This window comes from Eublepharis macularius, chromosome 6 (genome assembly GCF_028583425.1).
Source record: "Eublepharis macularius isolate TG4126 chromosome 6, MPM_Emac_v1.0, whole genome shotgun sequence".
In the NCBI taxonomy this organism is placed as follows: domain Eukaryota; kingdom Metazoa; phylum Chordata; class Lepidosauria; order Squamata; family Eublepharidae; genus Eublepharis; species Eublepharis macularius.
This window is the reverse complement of record NC_072795.1, coordinates 42,949,150-42,972,807: the sequence shown is the minus strand read 5'-3', so window position 1 is coordinate 42,972,807 and position 23,658 is coordinate 42,949,150. Positions and strand designations below refer to the sequence as shown.

General features: G+C 38.7%; 1 protein-coding gene across 8 annotated transcripts in view; it reads left to right on the top strand.

Moving 5' to 3' along the window:
- The window catches only part of AGFG1 (ArfGAP with FG repeats 1), a 43,286-nt gene that overhangs the window by 12,897 nt on the left and 6,731 nt on the right, over nt 1-23,658 (top strand). For 3 of the 8 annotated variants that reach the window (XR_008597290.1, XR_008597291.1, XM_054982455.1), the window contains exons 3-12: nt 4,576-4,691; nt 6,081-6,243; nt 7,091-7,244; nt 13,745-13,864; nt 15,437-15,640; nt 17,882-18,065; nt 18,725-18,801; nt 19,078-19,170; nt 22,656-22,811; nt 23,423-23,514. Coding sequence is in view for 6 of the 8 variants with exons in the window: in XM_054982455.1 (XP_054838430.1) it covers nt 4,576-4,691; nt 6,081-6,243; nt 7,091-7,244; nt 13,745-13,864; nt 15,437-15,640; nt 17,882-18,065; nt 18,725-18,801; nt 19,078-19,170; nt 22,656-22,811; nt 23,423-23,514 (1,359 nt within the window). In the remaining 2 variants the exon portion in view is untranslated. Of the gene's footprint in view, nt 1-4,575; nt 4,692-6,080; nt 6,244-7,090; nt 7,245-13,744; nt 13,865-14,422; nt 14,498-15,436; nt 15,641-17,881; nt 18,066-18,724; nt 18,802-19,077; nt 19,171-22,655; nt 22,812-23,422; nt 23,515-23,658 lie in introns of all 8 variants that reach the window. The other 5 variants (XM_054982460.1, XM_054982457.1, XM_054982456.1 and 2 more) reach the window with 5 other exon arrangements.

The following is a 23,658-nucleotide window of genomic DNA, read 5'->3' as shown; positions in this document are numbered from 1 at the left end:
CATTAATTTATAGGGTCACCATGTTAGAAGCCACTTAAGGCACATATGCACAAAAGTGTGCTGGACTAAATGTTTTCAGCGCTTACATTTCTAGGAAGTATACATTATCCATGACTAAGAGAAGTGGAAACGATGAGTTACTGAACACAAGTTACAGCTTGCTTAACACAGAAAATTTATTTCCAAATCCTTCCTGTGATGTTTCTCTTGAATTGTTCTGTGCTGTTGCTCAATCATTGATGAAAATCTCTATTATTTCATAGTAAATGTTCTTCTACATAATGTAAATGCATTCTTTACACAGTTTCTGCAATAATGTTTGTTAGCTGGTTCTGGAAGAAGTTTTCAAACATGGCTTGATGAGCATGTCAACTCTGTGTATGGTGGCAATGAAAAAGGCAAAATCCAGTCTGGGATTATTAGGAAAGGTGTTAAAAATAAAACTGTTGGCATTATAACACCCCTGTATAGATCTGTGTTGTGGTGTCAGTATGCTACGTACAGTTCTTGTTGCACACTAAAGTTCAATTTATGAACAGCTTTCATATCAAAAGTTTGTTTAAAAGACAAATGCTTGGAAGTCAGAAGACATTTTCCCATAGAAACATGTAATATATGGTGATCAGGTTCCCAGGTTAGCACACAGAAGCCTATTTAACCCATAATATAGCTGAAATACTGTAGGTTTGTAATGAAACTGAAGAAAACAATAACTAATTCTCAACATGGCCATATCTGTGGATACTTAAATCCAGAGATTGGAACCATGAAGAGATGAGGAAACCTGAGGAAAGCTCCAAGTTTGCAAAAAAATCTGAAATCTTAAAAAAAAATGTTGGGGGGTTAAATTCCCCCAATACTTTTCGTACTTTTTACAAAATGAATGTCCTCTGAGATCTCAGAAGCAATTTTAGGGGTTGCTAGGCAACCACAGCAGTATTGCCAGCCGTTAATCCTTGGCTTTTGTCCGTAGAAGCAGGAAAAGGAAGGGTCCTTTCCAGTGATATTTCAGTCTCCCAGTCCAGCCCTGTTCCCCTCCCTTTGTGCCCTGGAGTGAGGACTCTTCAGTGATGGGCCCAGCAGCAACCACCAGGCAACTTGTTACCATGCAACTTACCCAGGTGCAGCAGTTGCTGCAATTTGATGTCATACAAGTCACCTAGACCTGGCAGTAGCCTTGGCACACATTACTTGGCCAGGTCCAGCACTTGGCCAGACTTTTTTTCCAGGGAGAAGGAAGGAGGAAAAGCTGAGAGCCAGTGTGATGTAGTGGTTAAAGTATCAGGCTGTATCTTCCTATTTACACTCTGCATGGAAGCTTGCTGGGTTGCTTTGGGTCTGTCACTCTCAGTCTAATCTTCTTTATAAGGTTATTGTGAAGGTAAAAATGGAGGTGAAAAGAATGATGTAAGCTGCTTTGGGGTCCCTATTGGGAATCAAGGTGTAGTATAAATGGAATAAAACTAATACAACTGTGGGACAGATAAAAGAAATGATGGATAAATGAGAAGAAGAAGGTGGGAGAAAGAGAAGAGGACGTAGGGTAGGGAATACAGAAGGTTAGGGGTACACGGTATGGAGTACAAGGGAGAGGGGATACAGAGGGAGATTAAGTGAGCCCCACAAGTCATTGTTAATTGTTTAATTGTACTAATTTAAATTTTTACTCTTTGTTGAGGTTTGAAATTAACATAATAGCCATTTTGTTTTAACTATAGCATGGAAGAGCCTGCTGAAACATTTCTTAAGCTTTAGATATTTATGTTCATATTTAGCAATTGGAAGGAATTCATTAATATTTGAAAACTAGATAACTGCACTTGTTTGCTTGTGTCTATGACAGCCAGCTTTTCCTGGCCATCTGCCTAGCTTGTCTTAGTCAGGATGACCCATGGGGAATCTTCATTTGTTTTATTGCTGTTAAGTGCTGACTGAAAGTCTAAGTGCAAAATCCCATCTCCATCACATTTAATAGCAGGATGATAATATAGCAAACAAGAAATAGATACCATTCTCCTTTACCACAGCCATGCAGTTATATCCATCAGTTGTAATTTATCTCACTAATCAGAATTTCTGCTTGGGCTTCTTTGTTTTCCAGAGCTTCCCAGCACATGCATAGCGCTATCACCTTTCCATCTGCTCCTCACTATTTCTATTTACATAGCCTTTTGCTGCGTGTAAATAGCAATTTGGTTTTTTTAAAAATACTATTGTACGCTCTTTTAAAAAAAATTCTACTGCTTTTCTAGATAGTCTTGGTCATTGTATATGATGGCAAAACTTAAGAGCAGAAGCAGTAAAAAATGTTTGCAATGTTACCTAAAGGGAATATATTGTTTGAAGTCAAGACAAATTATTCAGCAAGTCCTCTATCCCAAAATAAAAATATTGCATTAAGTACAAATTTAAAATTCATAGATCCAATTTTGGCATGGAGTGAAAGGCAAGATAAATGTGGTGTACATATGCTTAATTCTCTGGATCTTCCAAACATCTGTTAATAAGAGCCTTTCACTACATTCGCTTTGGTTCAAAAGCTCATACCTGGAAATCTAGTCGGTCTTTAAGGTGCTCCTGAAACCGGTATAACTCCTAGGCTCTTAACTAAGACAGCAGGGGTCAGCTAAGCGCTGTCAAAAGTGTCAGAAAGCAGGCTATTCTGAAGCAATTTATTAATTGTTTTCCAAATCAAACTAACTGGTATCTGTTTTAGAATGAGCTCCTTAAAATCCCTTAAGACTGCAAAGTAATATTAGTTTATTTGAACTTGTAGAAATAATCTCTTCTACCATTTCACTATCTGAAGTAATAGCTGTATTTATCAGAAGATTGCAGTGTATTAGAACAGGGTTGTAGGTAGCAGTGTTGGTTCACAGGTTAATGCAAAAACAGTCATGTAAACAATTTAGAACTAATCAAAATATCACAAAAACATGTGGCTCACAAAACAATGTGCAAGGTTTTAAGTTTTCTAGAATTCATTCTGCTGATTCTCTCAGTGCGCTGAAAATTACTTTCCTTCACTTAACGTTCTGTGTCCTAGAAAGCCATAACCAGTTTGAAAACAGCATGTTTTTGTTTAGGAAATATGTTTGTACTGAAGACTCTTAGTATTTGACAAAATGTCTTTCAATTGTAAATGTGTTTATTCAGATGTTCATATGCTGTGTGTTGTACCGGCTTTGAACCAATGCTTTGAGGCTGCAGTCAGTGGCTTAGGCAGAACCAATTGAATCTGAATCCAAACAAGACAGGTGATACTGGTTGGGAAGTCTGATGCTTTAGAAGGATTGGATCCTCTTGGATAGAATGGAGATTAACTTTGCAGAGCAGGTTAAAATCTTGGGGGTGTTCATGGACCCAACCTTGCTATTTGAAAAGCAGATTGGCATAGTGGCCAAGAGTTCCTTCTGACAGCTGCATCTGGTTTGCCAAATCTGTCCATCTTTTGACTCAGCTGATCTGGCTACACTGATCCATGCTCTTGTAACCTCACAGTTAGATTATTGTAATGTGTCCTATGTTGGACTGCCCTTGAATTAGGAATGCCAACCTCCAGGTGGTGGCTGGAGATCTCCCAGAATTACAGCCGATCTCCAGGCCACAGAGATTAATCCCCCTGGAGAAAATGGCTGCTTTGGAAGATGTACTCTGTGGCATTGTACCCAACTGATGACCTTCCACTCCCCAAACACTGCCCTTTCCAGATACCACCCCCAAATATCCAGGAATTTCCCAACTTAGAGCTGGCAACCCTCCCTTGACTACAACTCAGAAACTGCAGCTGGTTCAGAATGTGGCAGCCTGATTGTGAGGGGCTAGCCAATGGGAACATATCTTGCCCATCTCAAAACATATATATTGGCAGCTGTCTTGTTTCTAAACCAAAGTGACAGTTATATGACCTTTAAATTCCTTCCGTAGCCTAAAACCCAGTCTCCATACATATGGCCCTATGTGCCAACTGGCTGTTCCCCTGCTTAAGGTGTCCTGCCTAATATCAACCAAAGTCCATTCCTTTTCCACTATAGCTCCCACTCTGTGCTTTGAGCCCCATGAAGTGGCAATGGGAAAACTGTTGTTAAATCTTCAGGATGCTCTGCAAGGCTGTTTTATTCACCAGGGCTTTTAATGGGACATCCTGTGGGGGAGGGCTGTATCTGGGGTTTAAAACTATTGGTTTTAAATTATGTTTTAATTGACATGTAAACCACCTTGAACTACAAAGAAAGGTGTGATATAAATATTTTAATAAATGAGTAATGCAATATATTCAGTGCACAGAAGGATTTGTTTTAGATTTTGAACAAAGCTAACTGACTAAAAATGTAAATGGTAAAAGGCTGATATTATTTCCCATTAGCATCTGTAATTTGTCTTATTATGCCAGGATTTATGATAGCACTGGGGTTAGAATTAAGTGTAATGCATGTTCATTGGTATAAACAGCTGCTCCTGTAGAGGAAATAAATATTCTGGATCTGTCTTAGTCTCTTTAATTGACTGTGTATATTTCTTAAATCAGACTAAAAGGATTTAAACAGAATATTGATTTCTTTTTCTCTCCAAAAGGTGTGTAAACAGATTTGGCTAGGATTATTTGATGATAGATCATCAGCAATTCCAGACTTCAGGGATCCACAAAAGGTCAAGGAATTTCTGCAAGAAAAATATGAAAAGAAAAGATGGTCAGTGCACAATTTATTTTGTTAGTAAAAATAAGAGTTGTAATTTTTAATTAAAATAGAAGTGTAAATAGTAGTATATTTAGCAACATACTTATGTGTTTACTACAAGGCACTTGTGATTTCATCTGCTCTTGGTGCTTTGCAGGAAAATGACTTCTTTCCCATCATTTATTTATTCATTCTAAATAACTGAAACTTTGGCACCAACTTCAAGGCTGCTAGTTTTCTCCCATCTCCATTACTATGATAGGAGTTGATTGGGTTGGCAGGGGTAGGCACTTCCTCAGTGTATAAGGAGGGAGCCAGCAGATTTGCATAAATACTTGCATACTTTAAAACTAGCCATTGTTTAGTGCTGAGGTGAGGTTAAGACATAGTTAAGAAGTTGGAGCAGCATTTTAAAAATATCTGTTCATGTTGGACACATTGGCATTTGCCATGTAGCAGTTCTCACAGTACATGGTTTATTATCACAATCTAGGGCTACTTCATGCATGTTGGTTTCCTGTATGGATATTTCCTCCATATAGAGAGAAAAAACATGTATATAAAATATGCCACAGGTACACAAAACTTGTGGTAAGTTGCCTTTAGGGATATTTTCAATAGGATTGAACTGTGCTGTTAATATGCATGCAGAGCAGATTTTGTTTATTTAGTGCTATTAAATGCATATGTTTTAAACTTTTAAAGATTATTTTTCTGCAAAATGTCAACTACTGTGACACACTTCAGATCTGCAGCATGTTTCTTTTGCTCTTTATATAATCAGTGCATCTTATTGATTGCTGATATAAAAATACAGAGCTGTGCAGTTGCAGAAGTTGTACTTGAAATTGTACTTGATTGTTCTGTCTTTTTTCATTTTTAAAGCTTGTGCTTTTTTAAAGAAAAAGATTTACAAGTTTTCAGATGACTTACTGTAAGTTCCATGCCTGTGATTGTTGGTGTTAGGTCGGCCAAAGTTTGAACTGAAGTGAATTTGTATTTCAAATTGATTGGTGCAATTACTATGAAACATTTGGATTGTCATAATATAGCGCCATTTGGAGAATATTGCAAGCCATTTTGCATGCATCAGCTTGTTTTCATGCCCCAAGCTGCTGATAGAAACTTTTGTCATCTTTAGTACACTAGGAATACAATATAATAGCAAGGACTGATAAATTGTTAGTCAGTACATAAATGACTTGCAGTATGAAGCTTCTGCCCCCATATTTCTTTTTAGTGAGAAACAGCTCTATTGACGTGTCAGAATCGTGTAGGCTTCAAGGCTGATTGGGTACTTTCTATGCTGCCAGTGCAGTATTTCGAGTAGTAACACCTGAATATCCTTCAGTTGCTTTTGGAAGAACATTATTAAATATGAAATGCATTTATTTATCTTAGGTATGTTCCACCAGAACAAGCAAAAGTTGTGGCATCAGTTCATGCATCTATATCTGGCTCTTCCGCTAGCAGTACAAGCAGTACACCTGAAGTCAAGCCACTTAAAACTCTTCTGGGAGAATCTGCACCAGCATTGCACATAAATAAGGGCACGCCTACTCAAGTGAGTAACATGGCAAAAAATAAACCCAACTTGGTGTTAAGGAACTGACACATAGTGTTCTCAAAGGTATTCCAAATAATATCTTAGTGTTTTGTCCACTGGCATTGAAGCAACTGCCTATTCCTGTTGGAGATACTATGCATGCTATCGTTTAGAATTACTTTACCTTTCATTTCATTGGTAGGGATACACTAGTCCCTCAAATCTTTATCGGCTCTCCTCTATATCCTGTTTGTGGTGTGTTTTCACAATCTGCATGTATCTCACTATCACTAAGTAGTCCTTTACTTATCAGACATTTCCTTTGGTCATCCTTCTTCAGAGACCCTGTTCTGAAGCTCAGCCTCCTTTCTAGTTTATGTAGACACTCAAAAATAGTCGCTCCAAGGAAACAAAATTCTCTCCTAGTTGCACTTCTAAAAACTAAACAGCAGCACTATCTAAATAAATTATTTGATTAATCATGATTAAATAAGCTGTCCATTGTTCAATCTTCCTGCCTTGCCTATGCAGCTTCTCCTGTACTTTCAGAATGTCTAAAGGGTTTTCTTGACATAACTGACTAATTGCATCCCCTGTTAAGAATGAACTATAATAAATATTCTGTTGCTGACATTATCACTTAGCATATAGAATGCTTATGAATATTCCACAGTATCACATCAGCTTATCCAAGAAGGCCAATAATCTCAATAAAGCTACCATTACTATAAAGACTTTTAGGACATTACATCTAGGTGAAAAGTAATGTGGCTTATGAAAGTGGTGTCCTTCTAAACTGAGAATAGAATTCTAGATTGGTTATCTTCTCTTGCTTGTTTAGCCAACTGTAACCTTTTGTTTACAGTCTCCTGTTGTAGCTCGTTCTCAAGAAAAGTTACAAGAAAAGAAGCAGTTTGATCTTCTCAGTGACCTTGGTTCAGATATATTTGCTGCTCCTGCTCCTCAGTCAACAGCTACAGCAAATTTTGCTAATTTTGCACACTTCAACAGTCATACAGGTAAGAGTATTTTCTGTTCTTGGATTTGGTAGTAATATAAGGTTAAACTCCAGCTCCTAGAAATGCAAGTAGTTTGGTTTGTAAAAAGTACTTTAAATGCATGCTTGCTTCAGAAGGAATGATTAATTTATACTGTAATAACAACTTACACTGGCCAGTTTCTTGCTTCTGGTCATCAGAGTTCTGAAGAGAAGGAAATACTAAAATGTAGTCAGATATTTACACCAAGTTTTGGACATACAAGTAATGTTAACTAAGGCTATGGTGAAACTAAGGCTAGAACTAGCAGTGGATTGTGGACCAGTTTGGACTACATTTCTGTATATTAGATGAAGCATAGGAGTGGTTAAACTGAGCCAGAGCTGGATCTACTCAGTTTACTGCACTTGAGAAATGACCAAATAATCTGAATGCAAATTATTTCCTGAGCAGTTTTTGCAAGAACCTTAGGCCGGATGTTGATTTTAAAGGACAGTAGCTTTTATCTATAGATTCTATGCTTGTAATTTCCTCACCCCACTTCCCCCGCCCCCATGTTGTAGAGATGATTGTTCTCTCAGTGGAGGTGGCTTGCTTTGGTGTGTGCTAATAGGAGCAGTTAATTCTAACATTGTGATTGTTTTATATCCTCTGAACTACAGTTCCTTGTTAAACAGGTTCTTCTCTGCTTCCACATAATCATAATCTCAGAGCATTGAAAGTACTGAATTGGAAGTATACAATGAATGTGCAGTTCTCAGTTGGATATAATGATATTTAACTTTTACAAGTAGGGGGCCTGTGCAGATTCACAATGGGATCCCATTTTCTCCGTATTCCCCTTATTACACTAGTTCCTCTTTTCCTTCTCCTGATAATTCTCAGAGCTTCTCACCTTTCCTTGTTTCATCCTTTCCTCCTGGAAAATCCACCAAGCTTTTTTTATTTGCTCTCCCAGTCTTCAGCTTTTCTTCCTCCCCTCCCCTGCCAGCCTCTCCCCTTTTCTTCTCTCCCACCCACGCACCTATCTTTTCTTGTTCTCCATCTTCTCCAGCTTCTCTTCCTTTCCCTGCTTCCTTCTCTCCATTCTGTTTCAGTTGCTCCCTCTCTCTGCCTTTGACAGAAACCAAGGCTTGGAAGGCTGTGGTTTGTTGTGGTTTCCTAGCAACCCCCAAATGGCCACCAATCTCAGAATATAGTCTTGCAAGATCTCAGTGTTCATTTATCTCACAGCAACAGATGTTACTACTGTTAACACGTTACGACTTTTATTTATGGGGTTTGTGGCCCCCCTCCATGTTTTTTTTTAATTCAGAGTTTTCTGAAAACCAGGCTTATAGGAAATAATATCTGTCTATGGCATTGTTTGGATTCTTTTTATCCACATACCATGGCCTGGTTCATAATTAGGTATAATGACAAGCAGAGTACCTGTAACTTGTGAGAGAGGGAAAATACCATCTGCTGCTAGCCCCCACTTCTCTCCCTCCTACTGCAGTCACCTCCACATTATGTTCTCTTCCACATTGCAGTTTTCTTGCTGCCAATACTGCCTCTTCCCTTATCTCCTGTCATACTGCTGTTTATTCTCCATCCCACACAGTGTGCTGTGGCATTGTTTATTGGAGTTGATAGGGAACCCCCAAAGGTATGGGTGAGATATGTGATATAGCTTCATGAGGTACCATACTTGTGCAATTTGGGTTTGTCTTTGAAAAAGTCACCTTGTTTTCCATTTCCAGATTTCTATGCAAACCTGGAGGTTCTCCTTGTTTATAGGAAGAATCCCCCCACCCCCAATCTTATGGCTTGATTTTTTGATGCACTCTCTGGGACTATGTTCAGCATTAAATGAATAGGTGATATAGAGCTTTAAATTTTCAAGAGACTTTGCATACATTATCAAGATTGTCCTTGCAACTATGTAAGGCAGGACTGTATTTTCTCCATACTATACAGCTACAATTTTGAAGCTTGGAGTATACCCTGAAGCCACTTGGTGATTCCATGGCTTAAATGAAGTTTGAACCAGGTACTTCACTGTTTGTACAACAGGTTATTTATTTGTTTAAAACATTTTTATGCTGCCCTTCCATCCAGAATATGGTCCCCAAGGCAGCAAACAACAAATATTAAGAATTACATTAAAATAATATTTAAAATATGTATATAAATACAAAAAAAAAATAGAAAGTAGCACAAAAGGAACAAGGCCAATAAGAGTTTACTAGGGGTATGCCAAACCCCCCAAGTCTTCACTTGCTAGTGAAAGACAGTGATGGAAGGAGACAGATGAACATCCCTGGGAAGGGAGTCCCAAAGTTTTTGCACGACAACCAAGAAGGCCCTTACTCAGATTGCCATCCATCTAGCTTCAGATGGCAGGGGCACATGAAGCGGGACCTCCAAAGATGACAAGAGTGAATGAGTAGGCTCATATAGGAGAAGGTAGTCCTGAAGGCATGCTAGTCCCAAGCCATATAGGTCTTAAAAGGTCAATTTCAGCACCTTGAAATGGGCCCAGAAAGCAAACTGAGAGCCAGTGTAGATGGAATAAGACTGGAATGATAGGGTTTCTATACCCTACTCTAGTCAACACTCTGGCTGCACCATTCTGTACCAGTTACAGCTTTGAACAGGCTTGAAGGGCAAACCCACACAGAGTGCATTGCAGTAATCTAATCTAGATGTTACCACAGTATGCACCACAGTGACAGTATCTTTCCCACCTAGCAAGGGCTGCAGCTGGCTCATCAGCCAGAGTTGGTGAAAGGCACCCCTTGCCATTGCTGCCACTTGTTTATCCTACAGGAGGCCAAGCACCCCAAGCTACGAACCTGCTTTGCAGGAGTGTAACTTCATCCAGAACAGGTGATATCCCCATCCCAGGGTCAAACCTTTCCCTCACCAGTAGCACCTCCGTTTTGTTGGGATTAAGTTTCAATTTGTTAGCCTCATCCATCTCAAAACTGCCTCCAGACACCTGTTCATGGTTTCTACAGCCTCCTTGGGGTCTGCTGGAAGCATGAGATGGAGCTGAATAGAACCTGCATGTTGGTGACAACTCATCCCAAATCTATGGATGACCTCATTTAGAGGCTTTACATAGATGATGGAAAACATGGAGGACAAGATAGAATCTTGTGGAACCCCATAGACAAGAGGCCAAGGGGTCGATCAGCAAGCCCCCAGCATCACACTCTGAAACCTACTTTCAAGGTAGGACTGAAAGCACTGCAAAATAATGCCCCCTATTCCCAACCCTGGAAGGTGGTCCAGAAGGAAACCTAGATTGATAGTATCACAAGCTGCCAAGAGTTCACACTCTTCCTGCCCATCTCCCAGCACAGTTCCTCATGGTGACCAAGGCCATTTCAGTCCCATGACTGGACCTGAAACCAAATTAGAATGAATCCAAACAATCCACTTCCTTCAGGAATCCAGGAAGTTGACCAGGCATCACTCATTCAATCACCTTGTTTGGGAATGGTACATTTGAGACTCAGTGGTATTTATTCAGTTCTCCTTCGTCTAGGGTAGGTTTTTTTAGGAGTGGATGCACTTCCCGCTTCAAGGCAAGAGTGACTGCACCTTCTCCCATGGAGGCATTTACTGTCTCCTGGATCTAGTTCACCCGCCCCCTGGCAGATTTAAGTAGCCAGGAAACACAAGGGTCATACAAGCAGGTGGTGGTAGGTCTCCAATGCTGAGAAACCTGTCCCTATCCTCAGACTGAACAAGCTGAAAAGTATCACACATGACTGGACAAATCAGCACCCACAGCTCAGCCGATCCTGTGACTAATGGATGTGAGAGATTTTATCCACAAAGTATTTAGTAAAATAATTGCAGTTGGCCAAAGAGCAGTCCATGTCCTGATCACCTGGAAAAGTTCCATAGGTCTACACTGTGTGAATGCAATGGGAGAAAAATATTGCCATTACCCCCACGGAGTAATGTTTAAAATGAGCTCTAGCCCGTGCATTGTTCAGATTCATCCTGAGGGCCTTTCCACTGTCACTCTACTCATCTCCCCGGTCTTTTCATTGTCCATAGCCCCTTAGTAAAAGAGGAGGTTGCCTGGATTCTTAGACAGTAGAGAGGACGCCTAGGAGCAATCATGTCAGTTGCCCAGGTCATTTCCTCATTCTAAAGGGTCAACCAGGGTACTAACAGGAGTGCCAACCATATCAACAGGAATGCTGACCTGCTCTCAGGTCATTCATTTCTGCTTACTCCAATGAGAAGTAGGCTATACTTGGTTAATACGCAAGGGAATTGATGTGCCACTCTGCGTTTAGTGTTCTTTATAGTATATTGTGTACAGTCAACATTGTGTTATGTTTGAGGTGGTAAAGCCTCTAGCTTTGACTGAATAGCTGAGAATTTTTAGTTGCTCATGGAAGAAAGCAGTTTGCTGTCCACTTTGTGTGAGGAAAGAAAATGGGTACTTTGGTTGGAATTAATAATACACTTGGGATGAGATATGGGAAGAAACTTGGGAAGGCAGGGAAGGCTTCCCTGCTAAAGAAATTGAAGTCCAGACATGAGATTGAAAGGGGGGGGGAGCACAGTGAGTAGTGGGAAGAGAAACGTGAAAGGATGAGAAGGAGGGGAGGGGAATGGTGCTTGAGAAGGAACCAAGGTACTGAAACACAACTCAGGCTACCCAGAGGAGATTCTGAAGAAACTTTGAGTGGATATGATATGGGAGAATGAAGGAATGGTAAGAAGCATGCAAACAGCAAAATGGCTAAAGAAAGTGGGACAGACTTGAAAGTAATCTGAAAAGCATGGACCTAAAGAACAGTGAGTGGGGAGACAGCGTTTAAGAAAGTAGCCAAGAATGAAGGAGAAATGGCACTGTGCACTCTGAGCAGGAGGGAAATGGGCAGATAAGGGAGAATTGAGGGCTGGGGACCAGAGAGCTGAAGCAACATAAGTTTCCTAGGCCTAGACCCTGCCCAGGCTTCTGTCAGGAGTGATTTCTGTTGTTTTCTGTAGCATTGTGACTTGGCAGTTCCAGAGGGCTACAGGGGCCAAAATACAGTGTGGTGTGGGAGCTGACTTGCATATTGACTTGACTCAACTAGCCAACTTCCTGCCTGCAAGCTCCTTATAAGTATTCCAGAGTGTCACTATAAAAGAGCTGTTGCAGCTTTGCTTAATTTCACTGCATTGTATGTTATGGGCTAGCTTATTGTATATTTGTATGATTGTAAAATTAAAAATGCCTAATATTCTTTACCTTGTAAGTCTTGTAATGCAGTTAAATCTTAAAGATCCTAATTTGTTGGGGGGGGGGGAGTTTTCAGTTTCATAGAATAATTTTCCATTCCTTTTGCATTATTCTTTTCAGTTGCATGTTAGTTGTATTTCTGTTTTTTAAAGCATAGTGACTTTTCAAGACGAAGATCCAAAGAGCTATCCTGCTGAACCCAAGGGCTTGTGTGGATCTTCCACAGTTGATTTTCCATGGCATATCAAACAATGCTTATGGTATTTCTCAGTTGTAAAAGCTGCTTCATGTGCTGATCCTGAAATAAACTCCTATAATTTTCTTGGGTTTCCAGAACTAAAATGTTACTTTGGATCTTAACCATATTTTTAAAAAATGGTATTGCAGCTACTATAAATTATATTTTCATTAAAAAAAGTGAAGCAGTCATAAATATAATATGGAACATCTGTGTTTGAGAACATTAATATATCTGGGCCATTGCTGTTACTCAGTTCAGATATAATGCCTAACCATGATTTGGTGTCACGCACATGAGCTAGGTGTTTAAGCACTCTGTTCTCCCCTTCCACCCTCCAGTTTAATTAATTTCTTCTTCTGTCATTCTGATCAGTTTGCCACTCACTGTACCCAAACTGGCTTTCCCTTACCCTCCAAATAAATGCAAATTATGCTTTCCAAGTTTGGGGTTCAAAAGGAAACTGTGCTTTTGCACAACAGTACTAGTAACGGAGTGTGGAAGGAAGGAACATGCAAGTGTAAAGCTTGATTGCAAAGCATCAAATCATGGTTTGGCTCTTCATTAGAACCAAGCCAATGTTTCTGACTAGACTGGCCATGGTGTGCAATCTCCCGTCTTCTGCTACCTTTATGGCCAGCTGGAGCAAAAATGGAGGTGGGAAGTGATCCCATGATATCACTTCCTGTTGTTTCCAAAAGTGGCATTGGACTGTCCAGCAGTTCCCCAATCTTACTTTTTACAGCCAGGATGTCACACTGTTGCATATCATTGATCTCCCTGTCCTTCCATTTTTGCTGCCACATGAGCAAAGACATTGGCTGGCAACCCTATCTCTGGCCCAGCTATATATGAGCACAATATGTTGTTACCGTTGAGAACACTTCAGCCAAACTAGATGAACTATAATTTGTTATATTGTAACAGTTTATTCAGTGACATGCTTGAGGTAAAACTGCCCTTGAAACTTGCCATGTTTGATTCAGTTTATAAACTATTTTTGTTTACATACCATTAACATGTATGTTCATTTGCAATTTACAGCACAGAACTCTGCAAATGCAGGGTTTGCAAACTTTGATGCATTTGGACAGTCTAGTGGTTCGAGTAATTTTGGTGGTTTCCCCACAGCAAGTCAATCTGCTTTTCAACACCAAAATACAGGTAGAAGTGCTCTAACTTGATTCGTCCTTTTAATAAAAACTAATCTGTACATCTAGTGTAGAACATCTTTCAGCTCTTTCCTGCAACTAATTTTCTTAATACAAATATTCTGAAGCTCTGGGGAAACCTGACATTCATGCTGCCTTTTATTTGTTATATTTGGTGTGGGTTTTGTGTGTTTTATTGTTTTGCATGATGTTTTTGCACTGCATTTTCTTAATAACCCTTAAATATGAAATATTTTGTCACTCCATATGCCATTATAGAATTTTTGATCATACCCAGGTTAAATGGAGACTATAAATTTAATATTTCAAGGTATTCCATTTAATGGAGAGCATACTTTTTAAAAAAAACCTCATGTGTAATGGCTATAGCTAATTTTTTAAATTTAGTCATGTGTAACCCTGGCTTGGACTGACATTGCTGCTTGTCTTGATCTGTGGCTGACATAATTTCTTTTTTCCTTTTGAAGTGTGTTGTTTTAAGACTTTCTTTTACCATTTTGATTTTCCTTTTTGTTAACTTTAACCCCTCACACAATTTCTGGCTGTCCAGCGTTCAGAACGCTTTCATCTAGCTGCAGTTTTGGTGAATTTACTACTTCCACTTTCCCTCTCCAGGCTATTCACAGTAAGTTCCACCAAGTGGGAATCTAAACTAATTCCATTTAAATGTCATCTTTTTTGCTTCCACTGTCATGTGAATTAGCTTTACAATTCATGTAGCTTGTAGTTTAATAGTTTGGTAGCACGTCATTCAAGATTCCTCATTTTTTTTTCTTTCTGCAAACTAAAATTGTAACTGAATTTCCTATCCCTGGGAAAATTCTGGAATAACTTACATTTATATGGAACCATTAAGATATGTAATTGTTGAGGGTTTTAAGATTTCAGAAATGTTTATGTTCTGGCTTATTCTAGTTTAGAACAGATGCATGACTATTCAGGTTCTTTTCAAAGTCTGATTGCCTATGGGGCATGCCAGTCTATATGGTGTATGGTGCACAAGAAAGAAGCTCCCCAGCCTCTTGTTTCATCTTCAGCGGTGGATCAGATACTCTGTTGTAGTTAAGGAATAACTAGTGGCAACCATTGAATAGAACTCAAACATCTAAATTAATGTCTCTTCTGTTATCTCTGTTCCTCAGGTTGTGGGCTGATACGTTTTTGTGTGTATGTAGTCTGTCCTCAAGAATTCATTACCTTTACTTTCCAGTTTCGATAGCTTATTTCACTAATATCAGAAGCATTTGCTCTTGCATTAAAGAAATTCTTATTTAAATAAATTTGCTGCTGGAAATATAAGCTTAAAATGAATATTTGATGTACATTGTTGACATTAGCTTTGTGTTGCAGCACCTGCTCTTGCCAAGCTGTGGTTTCTTGTGTTGATGTAGGGGACTACTGTGTTTCTGGAGTCAGGAAATACGAATAGCCTGTTTTGATGAATTCAAAATTTGGTCATAGGGATAATAAGGCTTTAACAAAAATCACTCAAATGGTCACAGACAGCATTCAAAGAAAAATTGAGCTTGAAAGTATCCATCATGTTTAACTTATTCTGTTACAGGTGGCAGTGCTGGATCAGTGAATGCTAATTTTGCACACTTTGATAACTTCCCCAAATCCTCCAGTGCTGATTTTGGAGCCTTCAGTACTTCTCAGAGCAACACAACTGCATCCAGTAAAGCTCTAGTGAATAAACCGAATCTCCACTCAGCAGATAAATATGCAGCTCTTGCTAATTTAGATAATATCTTCAGTACAGGGCAAGGTACTAATTCTTATTCTTTGACCTGTTTTCTTATGGCAATAGTTTAATTCTGTGATGTTCTGTGGAGATATAATGAAGTTTTAATGCTTCATGCTATATGACCTGTCTATGCAAGTAGCAAGCTGATTGCACATTGGAGGCACAGACAGTCATGCTGACAGTGGATTCAGTAAAATAGTAGCACAGTATCATACATGTATTGTTCCCTACTGGATTCAGCTTTTTATTCCATACTAAAATCCAGTGTACAAGTAAGATCTAATCAGTTGCTGTGTGAAGTCATATATCAATATTTAAAGATAAAGACTCAGTTGATCCAGTGGTGAAGTTTTTAAGAGACCAGTTATCCCTTTGGGGAATGAGTAGTTCCACCAGAGATGATAGTTTATGGGTTTAATAATGATCCTTAAAACTGAATTCTTTAGGCTTGCTTACAGATTAATAGACGGTTACCCATTTCTGTATTCTATTCAATGTTTTTCTGATCTGTAGTGGTTCTGGACCTACCAAGAATTTATTAAAAAGTACTTTTGTCATTGATGCTGGTGTGAGCATTGGCGAAGGTATTCCCTCTTTATGAAGTCAGACTTGTCCAAAAATCCAGTATTTTACAAGGCATCATCCAGCCAAACACCTTTAAGAAAATAGAAGACTGTAGTAATTAACTCCTTACAGAAATTACACAAGACAGCTGTTCATGTAGTTGAACATTTAGATGTCATACCTACAACTGTATGGCAGTTGTAGAATGATGTTTCTGATTACATTACTGTATTTCTACTTATAGAAAGAGCCCCGTGGCGCAGAGTGGTAAGCTACAGTATTGCAGACCAAGCTTTGCTCACGACCTGAGTTTGATCCTGGCGGAAGCCAGGGTCAGATAGCCAGCTCAAGGTTGACTCAGCCTTCCATCCTTCTGAGGTTGGTAAAATGAGTACCCAGTTTCCTGGGGGTGAAGTGTAGATGACTGGGGAAGGCAATGGCAAACCACCCCATAAAAAGTCTGCCAAGAATACGTCATGATGTGACTTCCCCCCATGGGTCGATAATGACTCGGTGCTTGCACAGGGGACTACTCTTGCCTTTTTTATTTCTACTTATACCATATATTTTAAGATTAAGTGACAGGGAATGAGGGCTGTGAATAGAATTGAACATTAACGAAGCTAAGCTAATTTGGAAGTTATGGTTCTCTTGTAAAAGTCACAGTCTTCTGTGAATGGCACAAATGTGCCGAAGGGGTTTTATCACCTTTCTGCTGTTCACTGCACTCCCTGAAAAGGCACTCTTGAGCTTCAGGTGCCCTCCCATATGCAGTGCAGCATTTGGAGGAAAGGAGGCAGAATTGGCAAAAATTGATCACCCCCACTGTTTCAGTTCTTGTTCCATTTGCACAAATGTGGGGTATGAATGTGAGGGTTCCTTGATATTTACCTTGGTCTTTCTTCAAGATATGCAAGACTAAAGTTTGATTAAGCATAACTCTGACATATATTCATTTGTGTTCTTATATAATTGTTGAGCATATATGCTTAGGTTTGTATCCTAAAATGCACAAGAAGAAGGTGGGTCTTTGCTACCTGACTCTTCTCCTAGTAGCCACAAGACCTTCAAAGAGCTACAGTTGGAAGTTGGCAGAAGCCTTTATGCTCATGGTTTGTAAGATGCAGCTCTTAGTATCTTGAAAACATCATGCATCTTTACAAGTTGGATTCACCATGTAAAGTCATATACTAATGAAGAGAATTATGAGAACTTTTTCTTCAAGGAAACTACTTATTGACCAGAATCTGGGAACATTAGAGGAGGGCTGTTGGTTTCCATTTATTGCAAAACACGAAACCTGTTTTGATGTGTGTCTATACAGGGCTCTACTTGGGTTTTTAAAATCTAGGTATACTTGTATGGCCTTCCTTGAAGGAAAAGAGAAACGACTCTCTTATAAATTGTTAATTTGTGGTGGTGGGTGGTAATGCCTAATTTGACTCACTATGTGGAGCAATAAACTTCCTTTCTCTCTGTACATGAAAGTAATCTGGTTCCTGAAAAAATGGCATTGTACTTTCTTCTTTCTAAAAAAGATTCGGCAGACATTTTGAAAGAACCATGCTTGCAATTCTTTATCAATAAGAAATTAACCATTTAAAATGTTGCCTCTGTTATCATCTGACTGCACATCTAAGATATCATCTTGCCTGTACACTTTCAATCTGATTGTGTTTGTATGTTTTTTTTTTTTAGGTGGTAGCGAGCAAGGAGGTGGTTTCGGTGCTGTCAGTACAGCATCAGCAGGTCCTGCTGTGTCAGCCCCAAGTCAGCCAAGTGCATCTTCAGACAAGTATGCAGCTCTAGCAGAATTAGACAGTGTGTTCAGCTCCACAGCAACCTCTAGTAATGCATATACTTCCACCAGTAATGTTAGCAGGTACTCTTTCTTGCTAGAAGTTAATGTAAACCAATTGTGTTTACAAACAGCAAAAATTAAACAATACACTAGAATAAATGCAAACATTATCTTTAAAAACAGCAGTTTAAAATTTGCAGATTCAGTTATGGAATGAAGTGGGTGTGGAGGGGAGGGTAGAGTGACTTACTAAATCAAAAGGCTCAACATTAGCTAACTAGATTTTGGTAGAATACAACTATAGATGACTGAATACCTTTCAGTATTCTCGATGTCTACATGGTCAGTGATACACTATTTGTATAAGTACTTGATTATGATGCTTTAACTGGCTTAAAACTTTTGATAAGAGGTTTGCAATGTGTGGTACCAGGTATTTGAAAATAAATTAATCTTATAAAATGTCTGCAAGTGCAAATTTATGCTTGACAGCTTATCCAAGGTATTCTCCCCTCTGTGCGTCTTGCTGCTTTGCATGGTTTTTGTTACTGGCCGATAAAGTTTCCTGCTTACCAGTTAACTTTTGATTTGTGCAGTAGAAATAGTTGCAGCTAAATGGCACCAATCACGTTTTTTTGATATGTGATAATCAGCCTTCTGTGTTTTCACATAAAATAAATAGATGTAGGTGTCTGTTTAATAATTGACTGTGGTGTTGTTGAATGTTTAATTGTTTTCAGTAATGCTTTTGGAACAGTACCAGGAGGTAATACACAGACACAGCCGGCATCGTCAAGTGTACCTGCCCCATTTGGAGGTATTGTAAAAATTAAGCTTTTCAGGTTTGTTTTTGTTGGGTTGTGTGTTTTTGTTTTGTTTTGTTTTTTTGCAGAGCCAGTTTTAAGGTTTGGGGTTGTAGTTTGACTCTGTATCAGTAGGTCATAACTATCTTTAAAGGCAATGTTGCATGCTTTTTAATATACCAAACTAAGTTCCTTTTTATTATAGTAAAAAAAATTATTAAAATATATCTTTTAGTGGTAAATATGAGGAATGTATACATTTTTTATTGTGCCAATTCTTCATTTTTCAGCAACACCTTCTACAAATCCATTTGTAGCTGCCCCTGTAGCCTCTGTAGCACCTTCAACGAACCCATTCCAAACCAGTAACAGAACAGCAACAGGTTAGAAAACGAAAACATGCTGAGAGGATGTTGAGTAGAAATTAATGTGTTTGTCTTTAATTCAATATCTTGAGAATTTGGAAGAAAACTAACATGCTAACTGTACTCATGCCTGATGAAATCAAATGTTTAATTTTGCTATGGCTTTTCATCCACCTAGGTTATACTAATGAAATCCAAATGCACTTATGCTTAAATGGTCTTTCATTTCCATTTCTTCTTGCTCTTACAAGCGCTAACCAACTACTGTATTGTGGTAATTATATAAATATAAATATGATGTGTATATTAAAGGAACACTTTTGACTTTGTTTAACAATGTGAGTTTAGACCAATCCTGAAAAATACTTCCAGGTCGATTCAGGATGTGGATTCTGAAATTCTAAAAAAATATTCAGATGTTACATTTTAGATTGTATTTAAATATTGTTTACATCGTTTTTACAAGTGGTTGTTCACCATTTGACACTGTCTGGTCTCTTTGTGACTTCCCCATAAGGCCTCTCAGGAGCAATGCATTCTCACATATTTCCTCAGGCTCACTTTGGTAGGTAGCCACACTTTATATAAGATTCATGTGGCTAACTGTTTGCTTGTGGAAGCTTATTGCCAGTGACTGGTTCCTCTGCATGAACAACTTTTTCAACCCTCTTTCCATATTTTAAAATGGAGTGGGCATGGATGATGATTTGTGGCAGTCCTAAGATTTGCCCTGCAGTCCTAAACATATGTACTTGGAAATTATATGGAATTCATTTTAGTTAGACTTGCTGCTAAGTGAGTGTGCTTAGGATTGCAAGCTTAATGTTACATCTGCTTCCATGGTCACATTAAATAGATGCCCTAAAAATTAAATGAGTGTTGAAGCTTGTGTTTGTAGTAGCTCAAGTGAAACAATTATACCAAACCATTGCATATTGTCACAGTGTGTTTGGATTTGTTGTTTTAGCAAGCTTCACTGTTGTATCCACTCTGCTAATAGTAGCTTGTGAAAGTTTTGTCAGTGCATTATATGTATCTTGCCTATCTTTTATTTGTGTGCGCTGCTTTATTCTACAAATAACTTCTGTCAGTTTTTATGCTATCTCTTTCCTGGCTAGCTATGACTAAATTGATGGATGCCATGGTTTGGAATTAAATTGCAAAGAAAAAATAAACCAACAGGTAAAGACTTGCAATAAACAATATGGAATATGTTTCAAAAGGTGAAATTGTAATGGTATATTACATAATCATCTCATATACACTATGTAATAAGCACAATAATTGATTCACAACAATTGCATTCGGTAATATTGGAACCCTTTATCTGGTAATTGAGCAGTTTACGTCTTTATGGCAAACAGTATTTGGAAGAAGGTCTTTGTGAGATTTATCTGTTCAGGCTCGTTACATTTATTGTAAGTTTAAATGCCTGCAATTGCGAAATAATTTTATATTGTAATTATATAATACAATGTATTTTTATGATGCAGACATTACGATTATTTATATATCTTTGTGATGTTTTAATTATTGTGAAACATATATCATTAATGTATATTAAGAGATGTTCAAACAACCGATGTGGAGTCATTAATGGAGGAGTTGCGCAATTTACATTTGATTAGAAACAGTGATTAGTAGTCATTAATTCTCTGCTGTGTAAAGCAATTATAAAACATACACATTTGGAGCTTCTATGCCCAGATGATTTTACGTTATCTGTAAACAATTTTATAGACTCATTGTAAGGAACAGTTACCATTGTGACAACTCATGGGATGTTGGTCTTTATTTCAACCAATTATGGGAATTTTTTTGCTATGATCAGATGTTCTGAAGAAGATATTTTAATCAGTATCAAAATGAGTAATACAAAATGAGTCATACCTGGGAGCTCATCTCCTCCTTTTACTGTTCTCACATCATGAAGCTGTATATGTGTAGATGTTATTGCCAAATGCAGTGGTTTGTTTTATTGCCATATTCTGTAGTGAACTAATTATTGTGCTTGTCACATAGTGTATGTGAGATGATTTTGTAATATACCATCATTCACAATTTTACCTTTTGAGAAATAGATTTTGTATTATTTATTGAAGGACTTTACCTGTTGGTTTGTTTTTATTTTGTTACTAGAACCTCTCCTACTGTTTTTCATCTGTGTTGGAATTTAATTGCACCAGTCACTAAATAGTGACTGACCAGGATCCACAAATCTAGTTCATGAGACAAATGCTTAAATGTTTTTGTGAACAACATGGTCCCAAACCATACAGTAAGCTGCTTATGACATTGAGATAAGTCTCAAAAGCAGTGATTGATAGGGTTCATGGGTCACTTTCCAGAGTTAAAAAAATCACATTGGTTACACAGACAAACACTTCAAGTGAAGACAGGCTTGGTGGAAGGGAATCATAGAATCTAACTTGTTGTTTCTGAAAGAACTGTTCTTTAAGAGTGGACTGTAAACTAAATATGAGCAGTCAGTGTGATGCGGTGGCAAAAAAGGCAAACTCAGTCTTGGGTTGTATCACAAGGGCCATTGCATCGAAATCTCAGGAGGTCATAGTCCCTTTCTATACTGCCTTAGTCAGGCTGCACCTAGAGTACTATGTGCCGTTCTGGAGGCCTCACTTCAAACAGGATGTGGACAAAATCGAGAGGGTGCAGAAGAGAGCAACGAGGATTATCGGGTCTGGAGACTGAGCCCTACAAGGAAAGGCTGAGGGCCTTGGGAATGTTTAGTTTGGAGAAGAGGAGGTTGAGGGGGGACATGATTGCTCTCTTTAAATATTTGAAAGGCTGTCATTTAGAGGAGGGCAAGGAGCTGTTCCAGTTGGCAGCAGAGGATAGGACCCGAAGCAGTGGGCTTAAATTACATGTAGAAAGGTACCAGCTGGATATTAGGAAAAACTTTTTCATGGTCAGAGTAGTTCAAAGGTGGAATCAGCTGCCTAGGGAGGTGGTGAGCTCCCTCTCACTGGCAGTTTTCAAGAAGAGGCTGGATGAATACTTGTCAGAGATGCTTTAGGCTTATCCTGCATTGGGCAGGCGGTTGGACTAGAAGGTCTGTATGGTCAACTCTGATTCTGTGAACTATTAAACTGGAGTAGTTTGTGACATTTATGAAACTGTGTATTAGATTGTTTTTCTTCAGAGATGTCCTAGTTAGGGTTGCCTGTAATATTTTATTTGATCTATTTGAAACATTTCATGCCATTTGTCCACCCAAATAATGTTCCCAAGGCAGGTGAATATCTAACTTTCATATTCTTTTAGAAGAAGAAATATCTAGAAAGGGACTGACAAAAAGATCAGAAAGATCATGAGGAGCAAACCAAGTACACTTTGGTTGTGTTCCTTGGAAAATCAAGAAGTTTGTTTTCAGGTTGTCCATGTGATTGGCTGCTTTGTAAAGAACTTGTAGAAATGCTTACTGAGACTTTATAACAACAGTAAAACATACCTGGAAAGTAACAATGCTACATTTCTCTTACCAGCAGCAACATTTGGCACAGCATCCATGAGCATGCCTGCAGGCTTTGGAACACCTGCTTCATTCAGTCTTCCAACTAGCTTTAGTGGTAACTTCCAACAACCTGCATTCCCAGCCCAGGCAGCCTTTCCTCAGGCTGCTTTCGCCCAGCAACCTAATGGTAAATGCTTTCTTGTTACATTTTTCAGCAGGTGGGAATATAGCAGTAAGTTGAGAACACCTTGATAGTTGAGGCTGTTTATCTCTGGAGACAGCCTTGCTTGCCTTCTGTTTCCATCTCCTGGGAACCCTGTCACCAGCTGGCTTTCTGAATATAATGTTATAGTATTGGGATCGCTCTAGTAGTATAGAAGGGGGGGGGGACATTTGACATCTTTTATATTCTCAGATTCCTTGCTCTGAAACCCAGGAATGATAATGAGCTGTTAGATTAGCTTAGGCTTTCCTAGTTAGTTTTTGGGGGTTTCATACTCACTTAGGCAGATTGAAAGGGTGGAAGCAAGGGAGTGTTGGGGTTGCTGGCCTAAAATACTCAGAGGGCAATTGAAGTTAAAATTTACATGGTTTAAGAGAATGTGCAAAATGGTAGCAGGTTAACAAAGAATCCAGTCCCATTGACTACCCCTGTTTACTTTGCCTTTCATTTTGAGCAGAATGCATGGCTCTCTCCCCAGATGTTAACTGCTGGGAATTGAAAGTAGTTTTCTAGTATTGTGCATTTATGTACTTAACTACTAATTTAAAGTTAACTTTGGCTATTTTATTGCAAAGGTGCAGGCTTCGCTGCATTCGGACAAGCAAAACCAGTAGTAACACCATTTGGGCAAGTCACAGCTGTTGGGGTATCTAGTAATCCTTTTATGGTAAGTCAACCTTCATGCTTATTTGTTTGTATCAAATTGGTGTGAGGAAGTTGTAATATTACATTGTAGATATGGATTAATAAGGCTGTTCATTGAGTGGCGTGGAATATATTTGAACCTTACTTTTGAAGTTTCCTGTGCATT